Source organism: Maylandia zebra, linkage group LG10, assembly GCF_041146795.1.
Source record: "Maylandia zebra isolate NMK-2024a linkage group LG10, Mzebra_GT3a, whole genome shotgun sequence".
Taxonomy (NCBI): Eukaryota; Metazoa; Chordata; class Actinopteri; order Cichliformes; family Cichlidae; genus Maylandia; species Maylandia zebra.
Genome location: NC_135176.1, coordinates 7,985,507 through 8,012,836, shown reverse-complemented (window position 1 = coordinate 8,012,836; position 27,330 = coordinate 7,985,507). Strand labels below are relative to the sequence as shown.

General features: G+C 41.9%; 1 protein-coding gene across 4 annotated transcripts in view; it reads right to left on the bottom strand.

Annotated features, from left to right (window-relative positions):
• The window catches only part of mtmr4 (myotubularin related protein 4), a 43,134-nt gene that overhangs the window by 4,887 nt on the left and 10,917 nt on the right, over positions 1–27,330 (bottom strand). For 2 of the 4 annotated variants that reach the window (XM_012920819.4, XM_012920820.4), the window contains exons 3-16: positions 13,108–13,197; positions 9,182–9,298; positions 8,161–8,190; positions 7,524–7,606; positions 6,751–6,917; positions 6,558–6,654; positions 5,075–5,188; positions 4,788–4,978; positions 3,468–3,596; positions 2,612–2,723; positions 1,991–2,186; positions 1,659–1,844; positions 1,245–1,415; positions 35–189 (exon numbers count right to left, since the gene is read on the bottom strand). In XM_012920819.4, the coding sequence (XP_012776273.3) occupies positions 35–189; positions 1,245–1,415; positions 1,659–1,844; positions 1,991–2,186; positions 2,612–2,723; positions 3,468–3,596; positions 4,788–4,978; positions 5,075–5,188; positions 6,558–6,654; positions 6,751–6,917; positions 7,524–7,606; positions 8,161–8,190; positions 9,182–9,298; positions 13,108–13,197 (1,838 nt within the window). Of the gene's footprint in view, positions 1–34; positions 190–1,244; positions 1,416–1,658; positions 1,845–1,990; positions 2,187–2,611; positions 2,724–3,467; positions 3,597–4,787; positions 4,979–5,074; positions 5,189–6,557; positions 6,655–6,750; positions 6,918–7,523; positions 7,607–8,160; positions 8,191–9,181; positions 9,299–13,107; positions 13,198–22,482; positions 23,049–27,330 lie in introns of those variants that run through there. The other 2 variants (XM_004557448.6, XM_004557449.6) reach the window with 2 other exon arrangements.

The window sequence follows — 27,330 nt, the reverse complement described above, 5'->3', positions numbered from 1 at the left end:
GACTGCGGCAATAGTATTGTTCAGACAAACAGACCTGTCCAGGGAACGGGAGGTAAGCTCATCTCCTGTGATGGAGGGCGGGAGGTAGAGATCCACAGAATCATCCACAGCAGTGCAGGGGGAGGAGGTGGGCAGGTAGACGGCTGTCCACAACTGTAGTGCCCGAGTATGGCAGACTGGCTGCAGCACCTGGCAGACAAATGCACCGGGAGGATAAGTACATAGTAATGGCGTCTAAGATCCAAACTCTTTGAACGTGCATCAGAGAGGATGGCAGGGAAAGTAGGATAGATTTAATCTTTAATCATACTGAAGTTCAAAATTGGAGTCACATTATCCATTAATCAAAACACTTATTGTGCTCACTGAGATCGTGACTGAAGATTATGATCATTACTATGATCAACTGTTTCCTTCAGCAAGTCCCCTCACTGAACACTTTCTGAAAAGCACAGTGGCTTTAAAAGGAAACACTCAGGAAGCAACTTCCAGCTGCAACTATACTAAACTACAGGGTGGGCCATTTATATGGATACACCGTAATAAAATGGGAATGGTTGGTGATATTAAAGTCCTGTTTGTGGCACATTAGTATATGTGAGGGGGCAAACTCCTCAAGATGGGTGGTGACCATGGTGGCCATTTAGAAGTCAGCCATCTTGGATACAACTTTTGTTTTTTCAATAGGAAGAGGGCCATGTGACACATCAAACTTATTGGTAATGTCACAAGAAAAACAATGGTGTGCTTGGTTTCAACGTAACTTTATTCTTTCATGAGTTATTTACAAGTTTCTGACCACTTATAAAATGTGTTCAATGCGCTGCCCATTGTGTTGGATTGTCAATGCAACCCTCTTCTCCCACTCTTCACACACTGATAGCAACACCGCAGGAGAAATGCCAGCACAGGAATCCAGTATCCGTAGTTTCAGGTGCTGCACATCTCGTATCTTCACACCATGGACAATTGCCTTCAGATGACCCCAAAGATAAAAGTCTAAGGGGGTCAGATCGGGAGACCTTGGGGGCCATTCAACTGGCCCACGACAACCAATCCACTTTCCAGGAAACTGTTCATCTAAATGGCCACCATGGTCACCACCCATCTTGAGGAGTTTGCCCCCTCACATATACTAATGTGCCACAAATAGGACTTTAATATCACCAACCATTCCCATTTTATTACGGTGTATCCATATAAATGGCCCACCCTGTACAAAAGCTGTGAAAACCGGCAGGTACCATGTCATGAGAAGGGATGTAGAGGAAGTTCTGGAAGTTCTTGTTTGCTGTGCGAAGCAGAGACCACACAGAGCAGGTGCGTTTGTAGATATTCTTTGCCTCCCTTTCACGAGCGTTGTTGCACAGAAACGTGCCGTAAAGACACGAGTATGTGTGCTGCACCAACTTGACCTGGACATGTGAAGAAGATGCATCAAGTCAGGCCTTTAATTACAGCACTGATTAACTTTAACTCTCATTGTCGGTGTGTGTGAGACAGCTGACTGATGTGAAACATGACCATGTGACCCAAGACTTTATTCATTAGGCCAAATGTATGGTTTCATGTAATCCTGGCCACTTTTTGAAGTTTAAAGAACATGTAGAGATTAATGCGTAAGACAGACTAGTATAGAGTGCTGTCCAACCACCCACCAGGAAGGCCTCGTTGAACTCAAACAGGCAGGGGAACTGTTTGAGCAGCTGGTGAACACAATCCAGCCACTGCAGGAAGACGGGACACTGCTCGCTCACATCGTCTGAGTTCTCCTGGTGGCCACAGCGGTCCCCAAACTTATGACCAAAGTCCAGCCATTCCGTCTCTACAAGCACCTGGAAACCCTGTGGATAGCACAGAAGTCAGTACCAAAAGCAACAAGAGAATCCAGCAAAATAAGTGCTTACCATATCTATGAGAATATGCCTGCATGTCATTTAAAAATCATTTAAAAATCATTAGATTAATACTGAACTGTGCAGATGCTCACCTCTAATGTCCTGTAGTAGGGGTCCAGCAGGACCTTGGCGAGGGCTACAATCTGAGGCGTGCGGTCCCACCCGTCTGAGCAGTGTACCAGGACAGGACGACCGTCCCGCTCGACTGCTGAACATACCAGAGTGGCAGCCTTCAGCATGACCGACAGGTGCTGCAGCCAACGGGTGCTCTCCAGTGCTGAAAGCCAGCTGGAAACACGAGAGGGGGTTGATTAGGCAACAACTAACCTATATGGAATATGTCATAACTGAGGTAATCTGATACAGCAGGATACAGCATAGATTGGGTTATTTGGGTTAGCTATGACAGAGCAGGGAGGCACCTCTCTGGAGGCCTTTCTGCTTCACTTCACACATTCGATGTAAAATACACACAGCTGACGTATTGAAAACGCATGTAAACATGGGAACAAATGGACAGCCATAACACACATGTGCTGTTGGTTGACGTGTACAGACAGACAGCTGGCAAGCCCAGCAGGAACAGGACTGTGTTCCTGTGCCTGTGTGGTGTTGCCTTACTGTGTGGTGAACCCACTAAAACAGAGAAGGTGGAGGGAGGTGCAAATGAGGCCAGAGCCGCTCAGAGAGAAAGGTCACATAGATCAACTTACTTTCCTGGATCGGGGATCTGACTGCAGACAGCCCTGAGAGCCTGGAAACTGTTCCGGATAGCATGGATGTTGGCCATTCCCATGAACATGACCTCACAGCTGGGGTAGTACTCTGAATACAAACAAACAACAATTTGCTTTCAGTGCAACATTCATAGTCATCTAACAGTGACTGTGTGTAGTCACTGGTAGCAATAACATTGTCCATTTAGTCAAACTGGACTGCACTAAATGTGTTAGCAAGTCACTGTAGAGAGAGGGGATTGTTTCCAGAATGGAAAAACAGCACTTTGTTAAACAGATGTGTGATCAAAAACTACACGAAGAACATTTTAAACTTGCTCTGTAAAGGATGATTTCTATAAGACAGGTCTAACAACATGAGCACTGACAAGAATTAAAGTGTGTGCAAAAGCTACAAATCACAACCAATATCCTCTAAACTGCCATCATAGCAGAGCCTATCTGAAAGCCATTAGTTTTAAATATTCAAGCTGATCAAGGAAAAAGTTGAATTATGATATAATTACCCATATACTTGTCCAGCTGGCTTTAGTATTATTCAAATTGTTTCTGATTGTTACATAAGTAATTAAAAAATAATTAAGCTCCATAGAGCTGAGAGGAATTATAAAGTTGGATATTAAAATTATGTTAAGTCACCACAAGCAGGCAATTTTAGAGTACTGAGTAAAAACACTGTTTTACTTCTCACCGAGTTTCCTGTCTGCTTGACTCAGTAGAATCAGACGCCAAATGATACACACACACTCCAGATAAGGTTCACAGATGACAATGTTTCTAGTTTAATTTGACTTTTTGAAGATGGTGCAAAATGTTTTGGGATTATGCCAACCTTCACATTCGCAGCCTCCGCCCTTAGCTCGGTTAGCCACTGCAGCAGTGTATGAGCGAGCATCCAGAATCAGCAGCTTCTGTGTCACAGTGTTGTCATTGCAGCTGGAGCCGCCCGTCAGAGATGAGTCTGGGGAAAGAGAAGATTCTGATCATTATGAGCAGACAGTGTAATGCGAATCGACCTGCCAGGGAAAGGAAGAAAGAGAAAGTGTGAAAGGAGGAGGACGGTGTCAAGAAGGGAAGGGAACATGATTAAGAGAAACTGACTCTATTTGTAACCTACTGAAAATCAATATCTCCTCATGATGAACACCACTGTGTTACCTGGTAAGTCAAGAAGCCTCCTTCCCACAGCTTCTGCAGAGAAAGACGACTGGAACTGAAATACTTCTCTCTGCACCCTTCTCTAATTGTGTTAAAAGCTCTTTTATCACTTTCTGTAATTTGACATATCTGTGTGTTCCTTATAAGTTAATATGGAGGGGGGAAAAGGAAAGCAAAACCACTGAAAAAGATACAAAGAGTTGTTTTTCTGAACTGTGAAAGCTGTGCTGACAGCTGTCCTACTTTCTGTAACTCACAATAATTACAATGCAGCAACACTGATGCATGTACTTTCTGTTAAAAAGGAGAACATCAGCAATGGAAAAAAACAAAAACAAAACACATTCCCAGCCCTGTGAATGCTTGCAAAGCTCTGAAAACACCAGAGTCCCAGCTATTAGAGGCTGTTTACAACCTGGAAATTTAGTGATCTCCTCTCAAAGTTCAAAGTGCTGATTAAAAAGAAGCTAATTAAATTTATGGTGTGCACAATAAAAGCGATTCATGTTAATCAGCTACCTTTATACTTTAAATTGGTGATGATGTATTTATGTATTTGCAGGTATTATTGAAAATGCAGTTACATTACAATTTATTATGTGTTGGTTCTCTTGGAAGTAAAAGTTGATAATTAAACAACAGATAAATGCATCTCTTTCTCTCTGGTCAAAGTTTGTGAAAGAAGTCTAGAGTTAGAGAGTGTTTGGCCAGGTTTGCACAGCGTGATCTGCTGTTATGTGTCTGGATGACTGCAGAGAGAGAGAGTCTGTTTCAGACACTCACTACTGGAAGCACTCTGTTTGGTATAGGTGTGTGGGCTGCCTGAGTAGACTGCAATATGATGCGATCACTAGCTGTGACTTTAAGAAAACGAGTGAATTTAGACCCTGGATGGTTTAATTTGACAAACAGGGTCATCGTGTAATGCAGAGATGTGCAAATGGATGAGGAGTGCAAGTATGGACGTGCAAAGAAAATCAAACAGCAAGATTACCAAAATCACCATCGGAAGAGTCAGTAGCTTCCCCGCGTTGTCGATTTGTTTGTGCACCCTTGGTTCCGCTGTCCATCTGACAGGCCTTAGCGATGGACGTAACTAGATACTCATCATCTGTGTTCCTCCAGCCCCACCAGCTAATCTCAGGCTGGCTACAGCGGGCGATCACTGCCCCGTTCTTCTGGTGCCTGGAAACGAAGGTTACAGAGTTAATTAACCTAAAATGATGGATTTTCTTCAGCTTGCACCCATATAAGCTGGAGAAAACATGCACACAAAGTTACCTGTAGACCACCACTGGGATCCTCTTCCAGGATCTAAAAGAAGCCACACTCTCCAGCTCCTTGTCAGTGATCCAGATTGGAATCAGAAGCTTCTGTGGGTAGCTGGAGCACAGCCTACAGGATGAACAGGTAGTTAGAGGTTCTAAAGCATAGGTGTCAAACTCTGGCCCGCGGGCCACATTTGGCCCGCAGCCAAATTACATTTGGCCCACGAAGCCATACCAAATTACTATTAGAGCTGGCTTACTGGTATTATACAGCTAATATATACCGGTATATATTGTTTAGTATTAAGCTTTGCTTGTTCCATATTCAGTTTTTCAGCAAAACTTGTTTGAGTCCATAAGAAAAGATTCATTCTTATATCTGGAGGAAGATTTTTTTTTCAATAAATATTAATGTTAGCCCGCGACTTTGTTCCAGTTTTGAATTTTGGCCCACTGTGTATTTGAGTTTGACACCCCTGTTCTAAAGGAAGTTTTAAAACAGTTTATAATGCTGCATTATCTTTTGATGAGGAAAACCAAGATGAAACTGGCTGCAAAAGGACATTCCCTAAAATGTTCTGGTTTTCAGGGTCACTGCAGCATCAATATCTCAGCTAGACCAGAAAACAAATCAGAAACCTCCATCTGTCTCTGCTTTCTCCTCTTTCTCTCCCAGGATACTTTCTTCAAATTATATTCACTTGCTCAGAGTCTAATAGCAGGAGGGAGAGAGACTGTGTGTGTGTGTGTGTGTGTGTGTGTGTGTGTGTGTGTGTATAAAATACAGTGCTGAGTCATGGGCCTCAGCAGGCTGTGACTTGTTTAATTAGCCAGTTGTCCTATGTGTGTGTGTGTGTGTGTGTGTGTGTGTGTGTGTGTCTGTCTCAGTGGGGTGTGTTCTCCTGGGCCCTCCAAACAGACTGACCTTTTTTTTTGTAGCATTTATTTACCCAGACTGCAAAGGAGACCCCGATGTACAGGTGCACACACTCATACACCCATTCAGTCTATTGTTTCTACTTAGGTGACTGCCTTAATACAGTTTATCTTAGGCTGAACTACCCAACCTGGTAGCCTCAGCGCGCTGTTTGTTTCAATGACAGGGAAAATTGCAGCTTTAAAGACATCCTAGATTAGCCATTAGCTTGTCTTGTTTAAAGTGTACCTATTGGACATCCATTAATCAATTAAGACTTCTAGTCACAGTGGATGATTATGAAAACATCAAAGTCATATATCTAAAAGATGTGGAATTTGCTTCTAGGTGTTGCCTTTCACTTTGAGGTACCCTTTTCTTCCCTCCCATCCCTGGTGACACTCTCATTCTGAAAAACCTTGGATCTCATCAAAAAGTAACTAACTCTAAAATTCTGCCATTCACCGTCAACTATCCAATCATTACTCTTTATCATGACACCATTCTATACTACTAAAACTAGATGCAGTCATCAGGATATACCTGCTGTGCTTCTCATGGTTAAGCATCAGTGACATACTTGTAGTTGCAGTTGATATCAGACACTCTCCAGATGTTTTGAGTATCGAAGCCCATCCTCTTGACCTCCATTTCCATTCTCTGACGTACATGATCACCTACAAACACACATAGAACATGGTGCGAGGATATAAATGAAAAATGCCCTCTCAAACATTTACTTGTTCTAAAACTGTGAACGAATGTGTGTGAACCTGGGCGACAAAGATGAAGGTGCTGATCTTCATCGTCAGCGCTGCCTCCTAGACACCACGCGTGATAGGCCAGGGCGAACAGGTCCTCCAGCCGTGATGGGTGTGCTATGGCCCGGTTCAGACGTTTGACCCACTCCTGGCACTGCTTGAACGTTGCAAAGTGGCATCTGTGGAGATTAGAAAGATTAGTGAGATCCAACAAACCCTTCATGCACTGGGGACTAGGAGAAAAACAAAACAAAACAAATCAGCTGTTCTGTGATTTTCCAGCCTTTAAACCAGAGTAGTAATGTGGTTGCTTAATAATGTGGAACCAAAATGCTGCTGGGCACATCTGCTACCGAGTATGCGACAGTTCCACTGGTTTTAAACTGTTCATGAACACAAAGATGAGAATTTACCAACACCCTTTATTACCTTTGAAACCTTAGTTTCAAAAAAGTATTACCTACATATTATTTTACATTTCCTATCTAAGGTGGGTGAATGACAGTGCGTCACAAGTTGTAGTCATTGATGATTTTAGTCACAAGTACAGTTCTGCAAAAACACATAATTTGACTTTTTCTCCATGTCAAGTCCTTTTACATTATTGCTTAATTTGATCTCAAGTAAGTCAAACTGAACTCCAAATTCGGTCAGTCTGTTGTTATGTGTACAATTTACAATTGGTAATGTGTACAGTTTCCTAAATGAACCCATAGTATTACTAATTCAAATGTGTATCAGAGTACTGTGCTGTAAGAGAGTGTAAGAGTGAGGGCTCTTCTTACCTGACAACTTTAGAGTCTTTGCAAATGATGTGCAACTGGAACATATCTCTGCTCTCTACACTTTCTATCAGCCTGAGAGGCACCTGCAGAGGGAGACAGAGAGCACGTGCATTTAGCCTGATGGTCCACTGTGTGAGCAGACAGCACACTGGCAGAGAAATTACCACCCTCTGGTCTAGTACAGACTGTATCCAGGTTAGACACACTAAGTAAACCTTTAACCTGACTGCAGAGGAACAAAAGGCCACACTGGTGTTCCAACTTTGCCTCTAGAACTGTTATGATACCATGTGACAGCTACAAACCTGCCGTCCCTTATGCTTTTCAAGCAGGTAAGTGGTACTTTAGAGTACGATGTTAATGAACCCCCGACGAGGTTTAAAAAATCCCTTATGGACAAACCTTTGAGCATAAGGACTATGTATGCGCACTTTTTTACAAATAATGGCCAGTTTAATTCAAGAGAAAGAGTGCTGGCGACACAGTCATTTCACAAAATGATTAATCCATCTACCACTCTGCTGAATGTAAATTACAGTTTGGCCTCAGTGCATCCCAATCATGTAAAGTGAAGAGGAGCTTAATGACAGCTGTCTAGACTATGGCAGAGGGTGATGTTTTATCATATGGTACTCACAGATATGTCAATGTCCACACCTGGGTAGGTCTAAAACACAGTGACACCATGGAGCACAGACAAGGAGAGAAGGAGGGAGGGAAGAAATAAGACAGGAGGAAATGGAAAAAAACAAAACAACAAACTATTAAACCCAAAAAGGAGGCATTGGGAAATGAAGAGTTAAAAGGAAAGTAAACACCAAAGAGGCTGCGAGATGAAAAGACAACCGAGCACATCACGCTGTGCACTATTTGTAGCACATGGCCAAGTCAAATGGAAATCATGACGAGAAAGACAAACACAGGCGGGAGTAAAGGGCAAGAAAACAGCTTAAAAGTAAGAGGCTGTAAAGAGTTGTGAAGGGGAGGTGTGGGTGAAAGGTTGTTTGCTGGCATTCATACAGTTCATGTGTGCTTCTGGGGTCAAGGCAGGAGTCTGTCTAAGTAGGAAATCAGTTTGATAAGGACTGTTAGTCTGTGACATTTGAACTTTGTGTGGTAATCTCACTCTCCTCTGCTTAAAGTTAAGGTGAGGACGTGCCTCGGTGATTGGCCCTCGCCACCTCCTTCGTTTTTAAAACTGTCATCTTTTCCAGAAGCTGAATCCTTCTGGAAAAGATGACATGGATTTGGGAAGAAGGATTTTCATTGCCAGTGAATGCAAACAACCAGCCTATTTGTATTTGAGCAAGGCCTGACGTCAGCAGGAGCGAGCTGGTGGAGAGCACTGCCAGCCTGGATGTCACATTAAACCTTTGTGGTTTCAGGATTAGAGGGTCTAGTGCTCCTGTGATTTCACCTTGGTACAAACAACTACATGCCAAGTAAGCTAAAAGTGCTCAATGGGTACCCCATTGAAAGTTTATTTGCCTTGTTGCCACAGTTATTTCTTAATGAAAACTTATATGGGGGAAGGGAAAAAGTCTAATTGCATCCAAACTAAACATCCTTCCCTCTCCTCTGCTGGTGGCATAGGGCTCTGGCAGAAGTGACAGTTCTGTGATTCTTTGTTAGGTTTGTTGTCAGAGACATGCACTCACATTGATGACTGAGTCCTTGAACTTGATGTGAAGTCTGTAGTTAGAAATGGCAATGATGGCTTCATCAGCACGGCCAAGATATTCCACACCTTCCCCCTGAAGAACTGGGAACGGCACCTGCAAAGACCCAAAAACAATGGAACTGTTTAAGTCTCATGTGCATGAAACATTACACCAGCACGCATTTAACAGCTTTATTCAATCTACTGGAAGTCTAATCCTGACAGAACATATTATGTTAATGCTGCGTCCTCAGTTTTGGTGCAACTCATTCTAAATATTGATTGTGGGAATGTCATTTTTGGACAATGACAAATTAAATTTAACTTGGTCAAAAAAAGAAAAAAAGTAATCTCAGAGCAAAACAGCAAGATATGTGACATGATCTGTTAAGCTCCTTGTCATACTTTTAGAGGTACTTAAACTCAAATATCATATTGGCACGGCATTTCATTTTTATAAGCAATACCCAGCATAGCTGACAGCTTGTGATCATCCTGTCAGAGTAATATTGAAGATAAAAGAAAAAGAGGGACATGAGAAAAAGCGTGCATGTGTAGCTGTCCAATTAGGGCATATGAGTTTTACAGAAGAGCCTTTGTTAGCACAGAGGGGCTTGTTGGTAGGAGGGAGACTGTCTGCTCCGGTGTAGAGGGAGAGGGATCCCAAACTGTCCATTAACATTCCATGGCCATTTGATTAGTCGCAGCCAAGCCCTGGCTTCAGCCGCAACGAGACCCCTACATTAAGGTAATTGCTTCCCAACAGAGGTTAACAGAACATTTTTCATTTCATTCTGAGGCAGGGTATTATCTTAAAAGTCGACAGAGTGGAAGAGACACATGGTTGCACGTGCCAACTCCCAAAACATCTTTTCATTTATCTAAAACCGGAAGCTTTTAATCAGTTTCAGACCAGCTGCTCTTGTTGTTATTCTGTTTACTTTACTGCTTTTTCAATATAATTAAAAAAAGATGCACTGAAACAAAAGATCTTGAATAAATGGTGTTGACCAGGAGCACAAGTGTTAGATTATAAAATAACTTTGTGAAACACTCTCGGCTTTGTGATGAACTGGGGGACTGTGTTAGGCCCATTCCGTCTTGACTAAAACACACTTTTTTTCCTTAGTTGTCACTTGGATGCGATTGGCACGAGCACAGTTATTGTGCTATGGCTGCTTCAAACTAATGAAAAGTGCGACACCGGTCTTGTTGTTGAGTTGCTAAGTAGTGAGGAAAGTGTTGCTTAGAGACAACATTACCTCATTCTGTATTAGCATGCACTGCTGAGTCATGCTGAAGAGGACCCACTAGTGCATGTTAAAAAAAGACAACATGCAGCAGAGCAAATGCAAGGCTATAGCAGGCCCACTTGAAACAGCTAACACTGCTGAAAGAAGAGCTCCACAGCACAAAAAGCTAAATGTGACCGATATTCCCATCACTCCATCCAGTCCAACAGACTATTTACTCTCATGCCAAATTGCATAAAACTCTAAAATAAAGCAGGACTATTATGTAGAAATCCCATCGAGTGGTAAGAGGTCAAAAGATGTTGATGATGGCTGATCCATAAAAATGTTTGTTTGTTTTTTTTTTTAAAAAAAAAAAGCCCTGCTATTTATCACTGCACCTGCTGCTCATCAATAACTGAAAACTTCCACATGAATTGAGACAGGAAGCATGACGAGGGGGAAAAAAAAGTGTAGCTTAAACTGGGAAATGGAGCACATAGTACTCTGCGCTCAGACATCAGCAGAGCCAAATATAGGCAGCAGCAGCCCCCTCCTTCTCGGCACAATAGAGCGGGACTTTGAAATATCTTTGGGATTAAAATATTTCAGTTTTTCAACTGTCCTCCTGTCCTTGAAAGTGACAGGAGGACAAATGGCGCTGACACCTAGGTTAAGCTTAAAAACCATGTAGCTACTGACTGAGGAAAAGGACCGAGGATACTGTTTTACAATATATAAAAGGAAAACGCCACAAAAGCAAAGGAAAGGTATATGATTTCATTAAATACTGGCTCAGTGGCAGTAGAAATAAACAAATTCAGGTAGAGAGTGTACACATTTATCTGCTGTGGAAAAGACTTGAAGTGTGTTGCTAGAAGTGCCATAGTTAACATGCTGTACAGACTGCAAGCTGCATTAAACAAGCTGTGCTCCAAAAGTAGGTGCATGAGTCACTGGCAGCAAGCAAGTGCAGCATAAGATACTGTGTCACGTTTCCTCTACGAAGCCTTCAGCAGCATAAATATGACGAGAGAGAGGGGGAGGGAGGGTGAGTAGAAAGCCCCATTTAAAGAGGCAAAAAAAGAAAACACTGACTTGTGAGTCGTGACTTCCGGTTTAAGCAGCCTGCCTGTTAGGACATGCACGTGAGCAAATGTACGCGCAACTGAAAGCATGCTCCATGACTTGCACGCACGCAGGAGGGAAGGCAGTAGGGTAATAAATACAGTGGGGTGGGGAAATGCCTGCAATTTGTCCGCAGTAAGAGACATCAGCTGTCAGTGAAACCATCATGGGAGAGCCTACACATGCACAAAAAGTCACACAAAAGCACAGATACAATGTGTGACTCCATGTGTGAATGCAAGGGGAAGGGAAGCAAGCGTAAGAGTGCAGAAACAGAAAGATTCTGCCATAAGAATTCAGCAGATTAAAAGACGCTCTCATAAACTTTGCTAGCAGACTACGATACAGCCATGCTTCCTTTGCACACTGCTCAGTTGGAAAAAATATACAAAATACCTTTGACACAAAGCCCTTTAAAGCATAGCACTTTAATAATAAAACATTTGAACAGGTTGATACTCCCTGCAGTTCAAGTGGCTTCAATTGAAAGCCACAAAAAAGAAACAACAGATAGTGACCCCAGGCCCCTCCTCCCTCCATTTTTCCTTTGTCCAGTGCTCCAGACACATGATGCTAAGCTCCATTAACCAGCAGACAGCCACAGAGCGCCAGCTTAACACCAGAGGGTCAAGCGCAAGTTAGCCATCACAGTTCTGCTACTTGTATCCTCACTTGGAACAGACTTTGAAATCCTTCTCACTTAAACTGACCTAAATGTTTCTGAACCTTTTTATCCTCTGCAGCGGCTTCTAATATATTTATGTAAAACATTTTTGGAACAGCTTGGGGTAGTCTATTCTGCAGTATGGCTCACATATACAAACCTCTCAAGTAAAATTTCTACTGTATTTAGAAGTTGATCTTCAACAGGCCAACTACATATATGTATTTAGCCTTTTTATGTTAATAATATGAACATTTACATTTATATTCATAAAATAAATGCTTTAAAGTAGGTCAAGCACAAGTGCTCCTTTACAACCAATGCACTTAAAGAAAGGCCTCAGCCACAATTCAGTCCTTTCATATGTACGTGCAAAACAACTTCCTGCTCTCCTTATTAAAGCTTTGCATAAAAATATCCCTTTTCTTTACATGCTGGCTTAATTCAGAACCAGTTTTAAAAAAAAGTTTACTGAAGAGAATTTGTTTTCTTATTAGAACTCTATGATACTTTATCTGTAGAGAGTGTGGGCAATTGCTGCATTCAAATGGAAATACTTGTTATTCTAATAGCTAATTAATTTCGTCAGTGTTTAGCACAGGAAAAAGTTGAGCTACATGACAGTGAAAAAAAACAAAAGCATTCCTCTGGGTCCCCATCACCATCACTTCTTCCATGTTTGACCTCAAGCCTGTCGAGTTGAGACTTGTGCAGTAATATCTCGGAAATCATGAGATGACCAGGCGTCAAGGTGAGGGTGTTTCAGAGGAACATTGATTTTATTAGCCACCAAGATTTAACATCACAACCTAGAAGTGCCACACTTGTTCCTGGTTTTCTAATATTAAGTCATGTTGCTGGGCAGATGGGACCGTGCTGTAGAAGTGGTTGTCACCTCACCTGAAGGCTTTCATCCTCCTTCACCAGCTCCTTCTGGGGGAACAAATCCTTGGCCTTGATGTACTCCAGACTGGGAGGCCCCTCTTCACCCTGTCAGACACAAACACAATCCAGCGATAGAAAGATAAATACTTCTGTCGTGATTCATGTGAGACTACATATGAGAAACTGAAGCAACACACAAAGTCCATATAGTTTGTTGATAGCAATACTGAAGCATGTGAAGAGACATGAAACAATCAATACAACCAAACCCAGAGTTAATATTCTCACTGCTTTTATCAGGTCCTTTGGCTCTGGTAGTTCATTGGTTCATACGTGCCAGGTAGAGTTTTGCAATCTCCTGCAGCCAGGTCAGACATCACATAGGAGATTAAAAATTTACTGCGAGGGCCCTAAAATTATACATTTGAAGAAGGAAAAGAAGTAGTACACAAGCTTGTGTTAGGTCAATGTGCCAAACCATTTAAAATGTTTATTACTTGCTTATGACTGACAGTTTTCCTGCCTGATGAATACTAATGCTGAAAAAGAAATGCAACTTTTGATGTTTGCAGTGTGTTTGCTTTGGCACTGCAGTGCAGGTGGTTACTGCAAGTGTAAAAGATACCCAGTGCTGCCTATCACAAACCAGTGCACTATGTGACTGGGTGTAGTGCAAACAAAGATACTGTGATTAACTTGAGGATTTTACCTGTTTAAAAAAAAGGTTTTTCATGAGTCATGCTTCACTATAGTTTAAAAAGTTCCTTGGGGCATAAAAAAATACATACAGATAATAAATGTAACTATTTTGATTGCAAATATGATAGCAAATATTTCTCAGTTTCTTAGAAATTACAAACAAACAAAAAACAAAAAACAGCTGCAGTCTTTTCAAGTTCACTTCTCTTCTAATAGATGGTCGGCTAAAATTAGACTGCAACACTTTAAGGAGTGGCGGAGATGAGAACGAGAGGAACAATGATGGCAGTCGAGTCTGTCCTTGAAGCTTAGGGCCCTGTGTCCAACTCGGGCTGAGCAAATATGTTCATCAGGTCATACTTCAATCACTGGACTTAAAGAGGTGAAAAGCAATCACATGATGAAACTGAAGGACATGCCCTTGGCTTTTATTCTCTTTAATCCCTATTCTAAAAACACCAATGTTTTGCAAATAATTTATTATAATCTTTTTTTTTTTTTAAACTTCATAATTCAAAAGTAAGCACATTAAGCAAATTAACATCTTCCCCAATATACCATTCTATACTCTATAGTGTATATAGTATGGTACATTAGTGCGGTACATGTCCAACAATTTTCTAGCTTTGTGCTATAACACGAATAAGTTCCAATCCTTCTCGTTCAGGTGCTGTGTCATTTCTGCCACTTTACTGCTCTGCTGGATTTTCACTTTTCCATTTGAGTACGACCCTGTGTCATTTTGGTTTTATAATAAAATCAGAAATAGAGGCCTAACTGGGTGGTTTATTTCTGTGAATCATATCCACTGAATCTTCTAGCATCCCACCAAGATAGCTATAGTATATTTAAAAAAACAAAACAAAAAAAACAAATAAACCACACAACAGCAAAGTATCAGTTAGGTGAAATTATTCAATTTTAAAAAGCAAAATGAAAAAAGATCCCATGCATATTAACCCCCCCCCCCCAAAAAAAAAAAAAAGGCATGAGGAGGCGTCGAGATCAATTACAGTATTGCGTTTGAAAATGTTGTTTAATTTTAAAATACGGATTCGAATACAAGACAGTAAGAACAAAGTGAAATTAACCTGAAAATGAAAAAACTTTAACACTGCATCCCAAGAGGAGGACATGCTGAAATTTCAGGAATTATATCAGAAACCAACTGATGTCTGACCACAGAGAACTCCTGCTGTGTTTACAGTGGTTACATCTGTAATCCGGAGGCTCAAACTGGTAATTAAACCACACGATAAGCATACCACCCATTGGGCTGGTAACAGATGGACATAGTGTCCCTACAGTGACAACCCCTCACCTACAAGTCACCAATCACCAACATTTTCCTAAAAGCATCACATCACAAGTAATAATGACAAATGAAAAGGCAGTATTTTTCAGCTTATGTGACATAGCTCCATCAGTAGGTAATAATTACAGTGAGCTAAAAACATACATCTGTGATAGCACAGGTGCTGTCATGGATGATGAAAACAGTTGGCACCCCAAGGTGGCTAAGCAGTGCAGGAGAGGATGGCTGGATGCAGCTCTAGATTTAGGTATTGCATGGACAAAACAGCACAGGTGTCAAATTCTTGGCAACTCTTGGAAGGGAGAATATCCAGCTACCAGGGCGTTCCCTCTCTCAAAAAGGGCCTTTTGAGGTAGGCACGGGGGTAGAAGTCTGACAATGGGAGAGAAAAGTGATAAATCCCAACTGAAAGTCATCTGTTACTTTATTATAGTATAATTTGCAATAAACAGTGGTGGTGATGATTGGCACAGAGGTGGGTGTCATGGTGAATGTGTCCATGTGAGGCATTTAAACCCCCTAATGAGTTGCTCCAGTGGTAAGTGCTATCTATTACTGCAGGCTCCGTTTCCTCCAAATGTTGCCTTTACGTTCACGGTAATGCTGCGTTTCCATCTTCATATAAATGCACACTCAAAATGAGGGGAGAGTGGTGGTTTTGTAATGCAACGATCAAGTAAAGTGTGCTGTGTGTGAGGAAGAGGAAAAAACTCCTGTTCAGTGATTATCATCTATATTTAGACCAGATAAATATGCTTTAATGAGTGCGTTGTTGTTTGTTAACAAACAGAAATCTGATAGAAAATGGGTTGAAACTCCTTTTAGTTTTCATGTAAATTCTAGCAAAGCCACCATGATGACACTCATTTGTTGTTCTCAGTAGCTCTGAATCGGTATCACAACTTGAATGTTAGCATGAATGTCTTGATGCATTCTCAATCATCCAGGAAAGTAAATCTCCAAATAGTTGATTCTGTTCATCTGGACGTAGCGTTTTGTGGGAGAAACGTTTCGTCACTCATCCGAGTGACTTCTTCAGTCTCAGCTGACTGCAGGTTTCCCCAATCTTATAAACAGTACATTTGCATAATGACTGAAACCAGCCCAATGAAGAAACAATGGGCTGGGAGGTCAGTTTCTTAATCTTAATTATGCAAATTCTCATGACCATTGATCAACAACCACTGACCAAAACCCACTGATCAATGACCATGAGTACCATTCACAGAGAGGTGGGGAATGGCTGCAATCACAGCAGTGTAAGATGGCGAAAGATGTACCCTTAGGCCCCCTCCTCGATTCAGAGATGGTCTTTCCCTTTTCACGTAAATGGCCTCCTTGACTCCGCGCTCAAACCAGCGTTCCTCCCTGTCCAAGATGTGTACATCCTCATCCTTGAAAGAGTGTCCACTGGCCTGTAGGTGTGAATAGACTGCAGAGTCCGCAGCAATTTCCTAATGTTGTAAACCTGCTCAACATTTGGCAATAAACCCCTTTCTGATTCTGATTCTGATTCTGAGTCCTGGCCTGACGAGGTAGCTCTTCTGTGTTGTGCCATCCGCTTCACCAGAGGTTGTTTGGTTTCCCCGATGTATAAATCCTGGCAATCCTCCTGGCACTTAACAGCGTACACTATGTTACTCTGTTTGTGTCGGGGGACCCGATCCTTGGGGTGGACCAGTTTTTGGCGCAGCGTGTTTTGGGGTTTAAAAGCCACAGAGACCCGGTGTTTAGAAAAAATGCGTCTCAACTGCTCCGATACTCCTGACACATATGGGATCACTACAGGTTTTCGCTTGGGCAGCAGTTGTCCTTCCCTCTTGGATCGGCTGGAGCTTTCTTTAAGCGTCTTTCCAGCTTTGACAAAAGTCCAGCTGGGATAACCACATTTACTCAGGGCCTTCTTGATGTGCCATTCTTCTGCCTCCCTGGCCGCTGTGTCAGTGGGGATGGTGTTTGCTCTGTGTTGTAGCGTCCTAATGACACCCAGTTTGTGCTCCAGTGGATGATGAGAGTCAAACCTTAAATACTGATCCGTATGTGTAGGTTTAAGGTGCAGATTAAGGAACTGACCTCCCAGCCCATTGTTCCTTCAGTGGGCTGGTTTCAGTCATTATGCAGATGTACTGTTTATAAGATTGGGGAAACCTGCAGTCAGCTGAGACTGAAGAAGTCACTTGGATGAGTGACGAAACGTTTCTCCCACAAAACGCTACGTCCAGATGAACAGAATCAACTTTTTGGAGAGTTAGCATAAATGTTTTCACTCCAGTTGACTGCATGTAATTAAGATTATATAGTATCACACGAATGGCGTTTTCCACCAAATCAAATGTTAAAATCCTCAGTTTAAAAACACCAACTTGTGGTGCCTCTCTAAGAAGAAACACATTCTGGAGGGGTCCTATCACAGGCTGATCGACCACCACATCAAATTACTTCAGCCACTAGTATTATAGTCCCTCTGAGAAATTCAATTACAATCAATTACTCTAAAGTTAACCAAAACCAACCTCCAAATCAGTTTTTCCTGTAAAAATGTGTCAATTTACATCATAATATCTTACAAAAAAAAAAAAAAGCAAACACACTTGGACCACAGCCACACACTTTCATCTCCCATCAACAATCCATCTAATCTGGTTTGGTTTCCAAATACCCCAGGCAGCATTACCTGGTAGACTCTTGGCCACATTTATACTTTTCTCTTGCAGAGCTCTGACACAGCATTTCTCTGATTCCCACAAGTACACGATGTACTTTGTGTTGCCCTAGAAGCACAAGACACTACCCGATGAGCTAAAATCTATTGCTGTTATATTAACAGCAATAGATTTTAAAAAAATACCACAGGAACAGACTCATTGAACTACATGGAAACATGGATATATGCACATTTCAGCTTCATAGATTCTTTGCACAAAGATGATGCTTAAAGACCTAGCTTTAAAAACCGTCATTACATTTGGACACTTTTTTGGAGGGAGTTTATTTTGTCCATATTGTGATTTTTGTTTCCACAAGCAGACAATCAGCTTACAGAAGATTAAAGGAAAACAGGGATGCTCTCACTTCTAAACAGCTCTCAAAGATGGAGCACAGCTTGTCCTGTGCCCGACACGTTTTTGCTTCGTCACTGCTGCGAGCCTGCGCACCCTCCCCCACCTTTGTCCAACCAGCTCAAAAAGCTGGAGCTGACAGGCATGCGCGCATACGCCTCCGTGCATTTACCAAATATAAATGTCAGAGTTGATAGCACATGAAACATCAAGATAACAATAATAACCAAAACAGTATCAGCTATGATATCAGCTACTGTAGCAGCCAACGAGACAGCCGTGGCAAGGCAGATTAGCAGCGTGCATGTGGAGGGAATAATGCACAGTTGCTTTTTCCAAGTTTTACTTCTCTGGGGAAAGCATGTGTGAAAATGGTCCTGCATGTATGCAAATGGAAACAGGACAGAATAGGTAGACAAAGTGAAAGAGACATTGGCACAGTGTTCATGAATAAATGTCTGGTTTCCATGGATACGACAGCCTCTTTTTAGAGGCCCTTTCACCCAAAAGCTTTTTCTAACAATTTGCTGTCCTTACTCACCAGATTATTTACTTAATCTGACTGGTGCTTTGTCCCAGAGTTTTTCAGATTAGAGAAGCACTACAGGATGCCGAGGTGACCTACTGAATATGTGGACAACACGCACTTACATCTCTGCTTTTAACTGTTCGGTCATTTGCCGTGTTGGACATGATAAATATATTAAACGATGATTCTAAATAAAAAAGCGAGGGGAAAAAGGACGAAAATGACTGCAGGCAGAGGGTGCATAGACAGGGCAGAATGAAAAACATTTTATATAAACATTAAAAATAACCAGGCCAAAGATATTTTTCTGAGTAGAGCTAGGGAGCAGATTCTAAGTAAAAAAGTCCAGATCAAAGATGACAGACTATGACAAATCTCTCTAAATACATTTCTTTCTCCTTGTCCTGTTGCCGCCTACATTAATGTTCAATCGATCACTGTGTTCTAAACAATCAATCCCATTTTTGTGTTATAACTGGGCAGTACTCCAAGTACTGAAAAAAATAAACTGGGCAGGGTTTTCTTTACGTGAATAGAATTCATCCAAAATGCACAAAGTTGGAGTAACACTTTGTAGCAAAGTAAGAACAAATCGATCAAGCGAACAGCGAGTACTGCATGAACCGATGGCCCTGACAGTCTAGGCGTCTGATGGCTCTGATGTCTTGCGAGGGACATGTTGGTGTTCTGGTTTAGACACACTTACAGGACAAGTCACTGCTAATCTATAAAAAGTCCTCCTGTATGGACCATTAACATATTAAGTGATTTGTTTGTTGCACTTTACTTTGTGGTATTTGCCCTACTTCTCAACCAGTGGTATCTGTCACTCAAACTGGTAGACAAGTCGACTGACTGCCTTCAAGTTGAAAATTTAACTTTCACATTTAACCGTCACTTTGCCTGTTGCCTCTTGAAGATGGTGCAGCTGATCGACATTCCACAGTCTCTTGTCACTATCTGTATGGACGCCCCTTAAACATTTCTATCCTCTTCCAGGAAGACAATGCCCATATCCACAGGACATGAGGCATCACTGAATGGTTTGACTTTCAAAACACCAAATGAGGAAAAGGGTTATGGTGGCAAAAGCCCTTACTGAGACACCTTTGTGTTAGTTTTCCCTTTAACTCTTTACCCCTTGAAAGTCTTCCAGGAGTAACCCTTGAAGGTCTGTTTTGAACTGAGTGGTTTCTGCCATATTTCAGGCCTGTCTTTAAAACAGAATGACTGGGTGTCATTCTGTTTTATTTCTGGCATCAGAAATGAGTTGTTTTCCGCCTATGCAGCTACCCTAGGAAACGCCTGGAAAATATTCTAATGATCATCAAACCACGTCTTTATTCATACATACTGGAGTGTCAAAACTCATTATTTAGGGTACAGAGGTGGTTGTCTATATTGGTGAAACACGAAGCAATATAATAAACTGGCTGGCATTATCCCAAAAAAGGTTTGCATAAACGTTCACATAGGTTAGTACAGACTTTGGTTTGGTATGGCTATACTGAGACAACAAATACAAATTAAGTACCTTTCCTTTCAATAACTTGCTACACACTTTGCTTTTTTTCCCCAGTCCCTCATCTCTGTTGTGTTGTCTTCCTCGGGGGTCATAACACAAAGTCTGTTTACCGTTTATTTCCACCTTGGCATTAGGCAGAGAGTTAGCATTCAGCCTGATACAGCCTAAAGGCACATCCCCCAATAAGCTTTTGGCTATACTTACACTGCTGATTTATTTAACTAGTGGGAATAATAGAATCTGAGTCATGGAAAAATCTTATCCAATTCAATTATATATGTTTATAGTTCCATTTACTGCAGACAACATTGCACATTAGAATAGTAACTGAAGATGCCCCCGCAACTGTGGGATCACAACAATGGTGGCCATGATGAAAATGATGGAGCCTCCTTCCACAGGAGAAGACTGCTCTGATCCACTTAAGCAACAAAGGATGGGGATACTAAATTATACAGACACTGACGCAGGAGAAGTGCCGACTCAGCTGCGTCACAGACATATTGGAGAGAGATCATAAATTGCAGAACGCCTGGCTACATCTGTTCACAGAGAAAGGAGAGGGAGAAGGAGCAGCTGCACTCATCCTACCTGACAGCTTTTCAAACAAAGCTTTCTTTAAGAAAAACTGTGACAATATAATTTTCGCCAGTATTATTAAAATCTTTTTTGGAATCTGTATTGTATAAAGAAACAGAGGAATAGCTTGATAAATCTCTAGGTGAAATATATGTGATAATCCTGAAAGGATCTCAGCATGCCAGTCCTCTACTGTGGCTGAACCATCTGAAACACTATGGATCACTATGAAATACTAGTACAGACTTGGCATGTGTCCCAGAGGCTAGAAATGTCTCATTTTCATATTTCATAGTTCCCAAAACTTTCAAAAGGTTCACATTTGTAGTTTTTGAAGAAAAATATTTTGTTCAACTTGTCATTTCCATGAAAGTTTTTGAAATACATCTTTCCCTCTAGATGTGTTATATACCTGCAAAACTACTGATGCTTTCTTGGTGCTAAGTAACATTTTTTTATATTATATTATAAAACGTGGAAGGGCTAAAATTTCACTGATTCTTTTATCGACCACATACTCAAAGCGTGATAGCTGAAAGAATGCTAGCTTTATAATTTGCGAGTAATTAAGTTTCACCGAGTGGTGAAAATAAACACGTTCACCTATGAATTCACAAGATTAATGATTATTTTCACCACCTGTATTTCCTTTGCTGTTTTCTTTTAAATATCCTTTAAAAAAGTTTCATCACCTGTTCCTCTGATAATGTCTCTGGCCAAAGCAGCTGGCTCTTGATCTGCCAATTTTGTATGGGAAGAAAGTAAAATCCAAACACCCCCTTTTATGTGAGCATGAAACAGAAAGTCTGAGTTAACAAAGAAAGTTGATAACTACTGTCCTCATACTAGTGACAAAATAGCTAACACAAAGAAAGTCTGGCTATGGAAAGTCTGCTGGCTTCAAAGGTAAGTGTCATTTTTTAAACAATGTATATCTCAAATTACTGGCATTTGTGTATGAAGATGTTGTTTTTTTTTTTTTAATTTACTAGGTATCTTACCAGACATTGTTTATATCAGCCTCAAAAAATGAACTTTAGGTGGCTACTAACATGGGACTCTTGGCAGGAAAGTGTGATTTGATTTAATGCGTAGTTGAAAAGCTGACCTCCTGAAGGTTAGTAGTTAATGGCCACATTGTACTGCCTGTGCTCATTACCTGCTAACCTTGAGGGGGTCAGAGGTCAACATCCTTGGTTGTCAACCTTTTCTTTACCATCTCAAGGCATAAACAAAAACAAACACCTGTTCTACATGCCTCTTCCTCATAGCCCATGTACATCCTAACTCAGAAGCAGGACCTTCACTGCAGTGAACACTTTGGTGCTCCGGGACTGCAACAGTGAATGCATGAAAACATCTTACCCATCCTAGTCCCGGCAGCTCCCCACCCCCCTCTCCTCCCCGTCAGTCAACATACCAGTAGCTCAAAGCTGTCCATCCGACAGAGGTGAATGATGACAGCAACAGAAGCACCTTTTCATCGCCTCGTACTCTAGAACATTCTGAGATAATTCAATTATTTATATCAAGTTACTGCTGTTACTTAATAACTGCAGCGCTCGTGTGTCGAGCAGCACCCCCACCCTCCACTACCTGGAAAGGAGGCAGAAACACACAGGCGGATGAGATAGAGAGAGGAGGGCCCTAAAACACACCCATCGGAAACAAATGAAACACTTACAAAGCAGTTGAGCATGGAGCAGGACACCCTTACTGCGAGGCTCATGTCGAGGAAAGGCAGGACTGTGCCTGAATGACACGCAGCCTACGGAGGAGCAGCACGACCAGAGCACGAGGAGCCGGCATAACCATTCTTCTCCTGAGCCTCTCCACCCTTCGTTTGCTTCGACCCCCTCTGCCTGCCACCCCGCTTCCCACCCCCCCGCAGCTTTTGCAGGTTTGCCCCTTATCTCGAGGTTTTGTGGGACAACACAGCAGCCCTGGCTATAAGTCAGGATCCCACCCCACCCCACCCCCCCACCACTCCCAGAAAGGGGTGCACGCTCGTGTCTGAAGACAGCCCCTGTTGCACTGCTGGCAAAAAGGATGATAGTCCATAAAAAAAAATTGGAAAAACTGTACAGAGAGGCGCAGCAGTCCAGTGGATCAGCTGAGTTACAAGTGAGACAAAAGCAGAAGAGTGGAAATGACTGCAGATGTGCCCAGCGATGTGGATGAGGGGAAACTGTGAGAAGAGAAAACAGGAGAGAAAGGAAGACGGAGGGAACTGCCTGATGCTAAGCTCCACCCTCTGCATGCGCATCTACCTCCCTCCCTCCCTCTCTCACATTCGCATGCTTGCATTTCTCCCCATCTCCTTCTCATCTCTTCCTCCTCCCCCCACCTCCTCCTTGTTCACCCTTCACCGACATCCCTTCAGAAATATGCTTCTCCCTCAGCAACAAGGTGGTAAAGCCTCGAGTGCATCGCTGACCACCAGAAGATGCTCCGATTGCCACTGACTGCAGTACGCTGTGGCTCAAACACACACAGTTTACTGATAGCTGTATGCGCAAAAAATGCCCCCAAAAAAGGAATGCACAACCTGAAGCCAACAGAGAGACAGAACGCATCCCACTGTTGGGACAGTATCCCACCACAAAACGGTCACACTAGCAGCTACTGATGTAGCGCAGAAGGCAAATACGTGGCAGAGAACAGAGGGAGGGAGGGCAACAAGAAGAGACGGTGGATGCAGAGATTGCTGGTGACACAGCATTTTACAGACATTCTTCCCCACTTCCGAGTGTCATTGTCACATTATCCTGAAACAATTTTAGATACTATAAATCCTGCACGTCACTGTATCATATCAAGGAAGGACACTGATTGCACATATACTTCTAGGCGAGACATAGCTCTTCCTCCCTCTTACCCCAACCTCCTTCCTGTTAGAGTCGTGACAGCCACTCACCTACAGCTGTATGACCCCACATTACGTAACGCAGTACATGCAGCATAAGCTAAACACAGCACTATTAAATAGGATTAATTTCACCAGCAAAAGGTGTTGCCTCATTTTAACAGGATGAATTTCCACATGCGGGTAAATGTTTATTGCCCTTAAGTGCAATTTGTGTAAAGAAACCATCAACACAAGTGTATTAAGTGAACTGCTTCAGCTGACAGTGTACAGCTGGTGCAGAGACATAAGTCTTATTCACTGGCTTTACAAAGGAAGTTAAATCAATGCTGAAACCGTGGATCATGGGGTCCACACATTTACATATGCCTGGATATTGGATGGATATAACTGAAACTAGGAAGCCGGTTGTAATGCAGTGTGCTAGTAGCTACAATATGATCAGGAAGTCTGTATTTTAACAGGGAGGTATCCCTAATATTGTTACATTTGCACCCATGCAGTTCTAACCCATTTATAAACACAGAAGGCCATTTTCACAGACAGCTTCATAAAACTATAGATGCAATCCTGTATACACTGTGTGTACATATATAGAATATGTACTTTAAATTTGTTTACTTTCTGCCTTGAGAACATAAATTTGATAACAGTGGATTGCGTCCTAATATCAGTGAGAGAATGCAGCCTGAAATGCATCTGCAGCAAATACATGTGCCCAGTAATTGGTGTTAATGTCCTTGGCTCTGGGTCATTGCATGGTCAACATTTCTCGTGCTTAAGCACCACTTAATGTTAGATTTTGATTATCTCTCTACCAAGAGAACAACATAGTTCTAGGCTTTTGAAAGCAGAGAGTAAAGTATGCTGTCTGCAACGGTTAGTGGCGAGAACTTGAACCTCAGAGGCAGAAGTAGGGCTTACAACTGCCATGCTGACACCTGCTAAGTTTTGAATTGTTCTAAGCGTTACCATTTGGAATCCTTTTATCCAAATGTGAACACTGAGGAGAAGCTTCTCCTAAGGATGCTTGCGTCTCCTTCCAGCAGACAGAACTCAGCTGTTTATGAGGCATGAATACATATTTCAGGAATATAATGACTGACATGGACTTAAGCTGATGAACATTCAGGATTCATTCAGGATTCAGAAGACTTTATTTATCCCCAAGGGGCAATTAAGAGACTGACCTTCCCGATCGTGCATACAATACACAAACATCACATTGGGGAGACAGGTCAGGCTAGGTAACTGGCCGGTCAGCCGCACGAGCAGCGGCCTGGAACCTAACAACAATGGAAAATGCACAACATGAGGAAAGTCGAGGAGAAAAGAACTCCCCCCAGACTGCGTTCCAACAGGGAGTGAGTGTAGGTCTGTGTCAGTGTACATGCGTATATGTGCGTGTGTGTGTTCCGTGTTCAACCGAGAGAAAGTGTCCCTTCACCCGGTTAAGCAAAAGTCAACAATCTTCGGTAGACGCGGGTGACCTTGAATGAGGAGGGAGAGAGTCATAACAAACAGTCTTATTATCTAGGGAGAATTTTTATTCCCATCAGCTTTTGCCTTGAGCATCCAGGGGGGTGACATGAGATGAAGATGGTAGTTGTTTTGGTTAGTGCGAACAAACTGCTTCCAATTTGGTCTAATGTCCGTCACTGGTCACCAGGTCTCTCAATTCCCGTTGTTCTTCTTCAAGATGTTATCCATATTGCGTTAAAAAAACAAAAAAAAAACAAAAAAAAAAAAACAACAGTCTGAGCACTCACAGCCCTGCCCATCGTCTATCATGTCGGGCAGCCTTGTGGGATTTTGAACAGCTGTAGCCACTTCTTATTCTTTGATAAGCCAGGTCTGAGCCAGCTCCAATCAGCCAGAACTCTGTTACCGTAGTTCAGAATTGGTAGATGTCGTTCAAAGTCCTCCATCGAGAGTGTTGCCAGACGCACGACGCAACCGACCATCGAGTATCTGGCAGCAAATGTCTCCGTAGGACAATCGGGCTCTCCCAAGCCCAGGAGGGTGTCAATTCCGTTAAGGGACCAGTTGATCAAATCCATAATTCTTCTTTATGTTTCTAGAGAACAAGTCTGGGAGACTCTCTTAGGGTTAGAGAATAAGTGAGACTATACAAAAGACATGAGAAGCCAAGCAGGAAAGATAAGGGAGAAGGAGAAAGTGCGACCGCTTCCGTCAAGAGCCAAGGGGGAGAGGTCCAACATGATATTGGAATTAATGCCTAAGGTGATTTCACAGACTTTGACAATGTAGAAACAAGACATTCCCACTTGGATTTCAATCATATTTCCCCCTGCACATCAAACAGTTTGGCTTCTTCTGCAAGTCTTTTATAGGAAGAAGATCTCAATGTCCACGACACTGTTTATGCAACAATAGACAAGCTGCCCAAGGTTACATATTAAATCGATCAATGCAGTAGATTATTCTAGGTTATTCTGTTCTATATAGGTCTATAAGATTTATCTAATGTAATGTATACAGTCTGTAGAGACCATGAGAAAGGAAGCAGAGAAGAAGGGATGCAATCTACTTGTGTGCAGAATGGTTTCCATTTCATCACGTTAATGGGAGCATGCATCTGCTGCTATAAGATCCACCTCCATAAATTAAACAAAACCTTACCGAGAACTATTTGCATGTCACGGTTTGAAACTGTGGCCCATTACATTTATTTTCCACCAGTGGAATGAAGAAGTGAAATACAACATTACAGCTAAGCCCAAACAGGTGCACCTCTCACTGTAGCTTTATCACACATTCATGGCTTTGGAGAAGAAGGTGGTACACTCTAGGAGCTACACCAAGTTTTCTGATGTCTGCTTAGCAACTCAGTCTAAAGCGATTTCTTTCCTTTGGCAAAATCCCAATAATTAAGACTTCTCAAGTCTAGGGATGGGTATTGATAAGATTTTCACGATTCCGATTCAGTTTTCGATTCTGTTTAACAATTCGATTCTTTATCGATTCTCTTATCGATTCTTTTTTCTTTAAAAAAGGAGAACACTTGACACTTGAACAAGATAGAAATTTAGGAGTAACATGGCCTTACAAACCCAACAGTGAGATCCACAGGCTACGGCTCTTCAATGGGGTGTCACAGGGTCCCCGGGAAAAAAAAAAATGTAAATGTAAAATAATAAAATAAATATTCTTCTGTAGCAATAACAAAGTATAACATAAATTATTCTGTAGCAATTACACAAGAATATCCAGTAATGTCCCTGCCTACAAGCCGCTTAGGTACCATCTTTCTTGCCAGGTAAATGACGCTCCGTAACGTGGTGACGTCATTCGGGCGACTGGAGTCGATAGGGGAATCGTTTGCAAAAATGGCAAACAATTCCAAAGAATTGAAACAGCGGGAACCGGTTCTCAACAAGAACCCGGTTTCGATACCCATCCCTACTCAAGTCCCAAATAAGTTTGATACCTCATTACCCCTGAGAGAGTGTAGGGGGCTTTTCCTTTATGAGCTTAGCTGAACTTTAAAGATCTCCAGCTACTCTGACTCATCATTAAATCTTATATTAGAACTGTAGCATGTACATCTTTGAAAATGTATTTATTTAAAACCTGGTTATTTTTTGACTGGCAATATCTAAATGAAAAAAAAAAAAGCATATACAACCAAGAGTTTTGAATCAT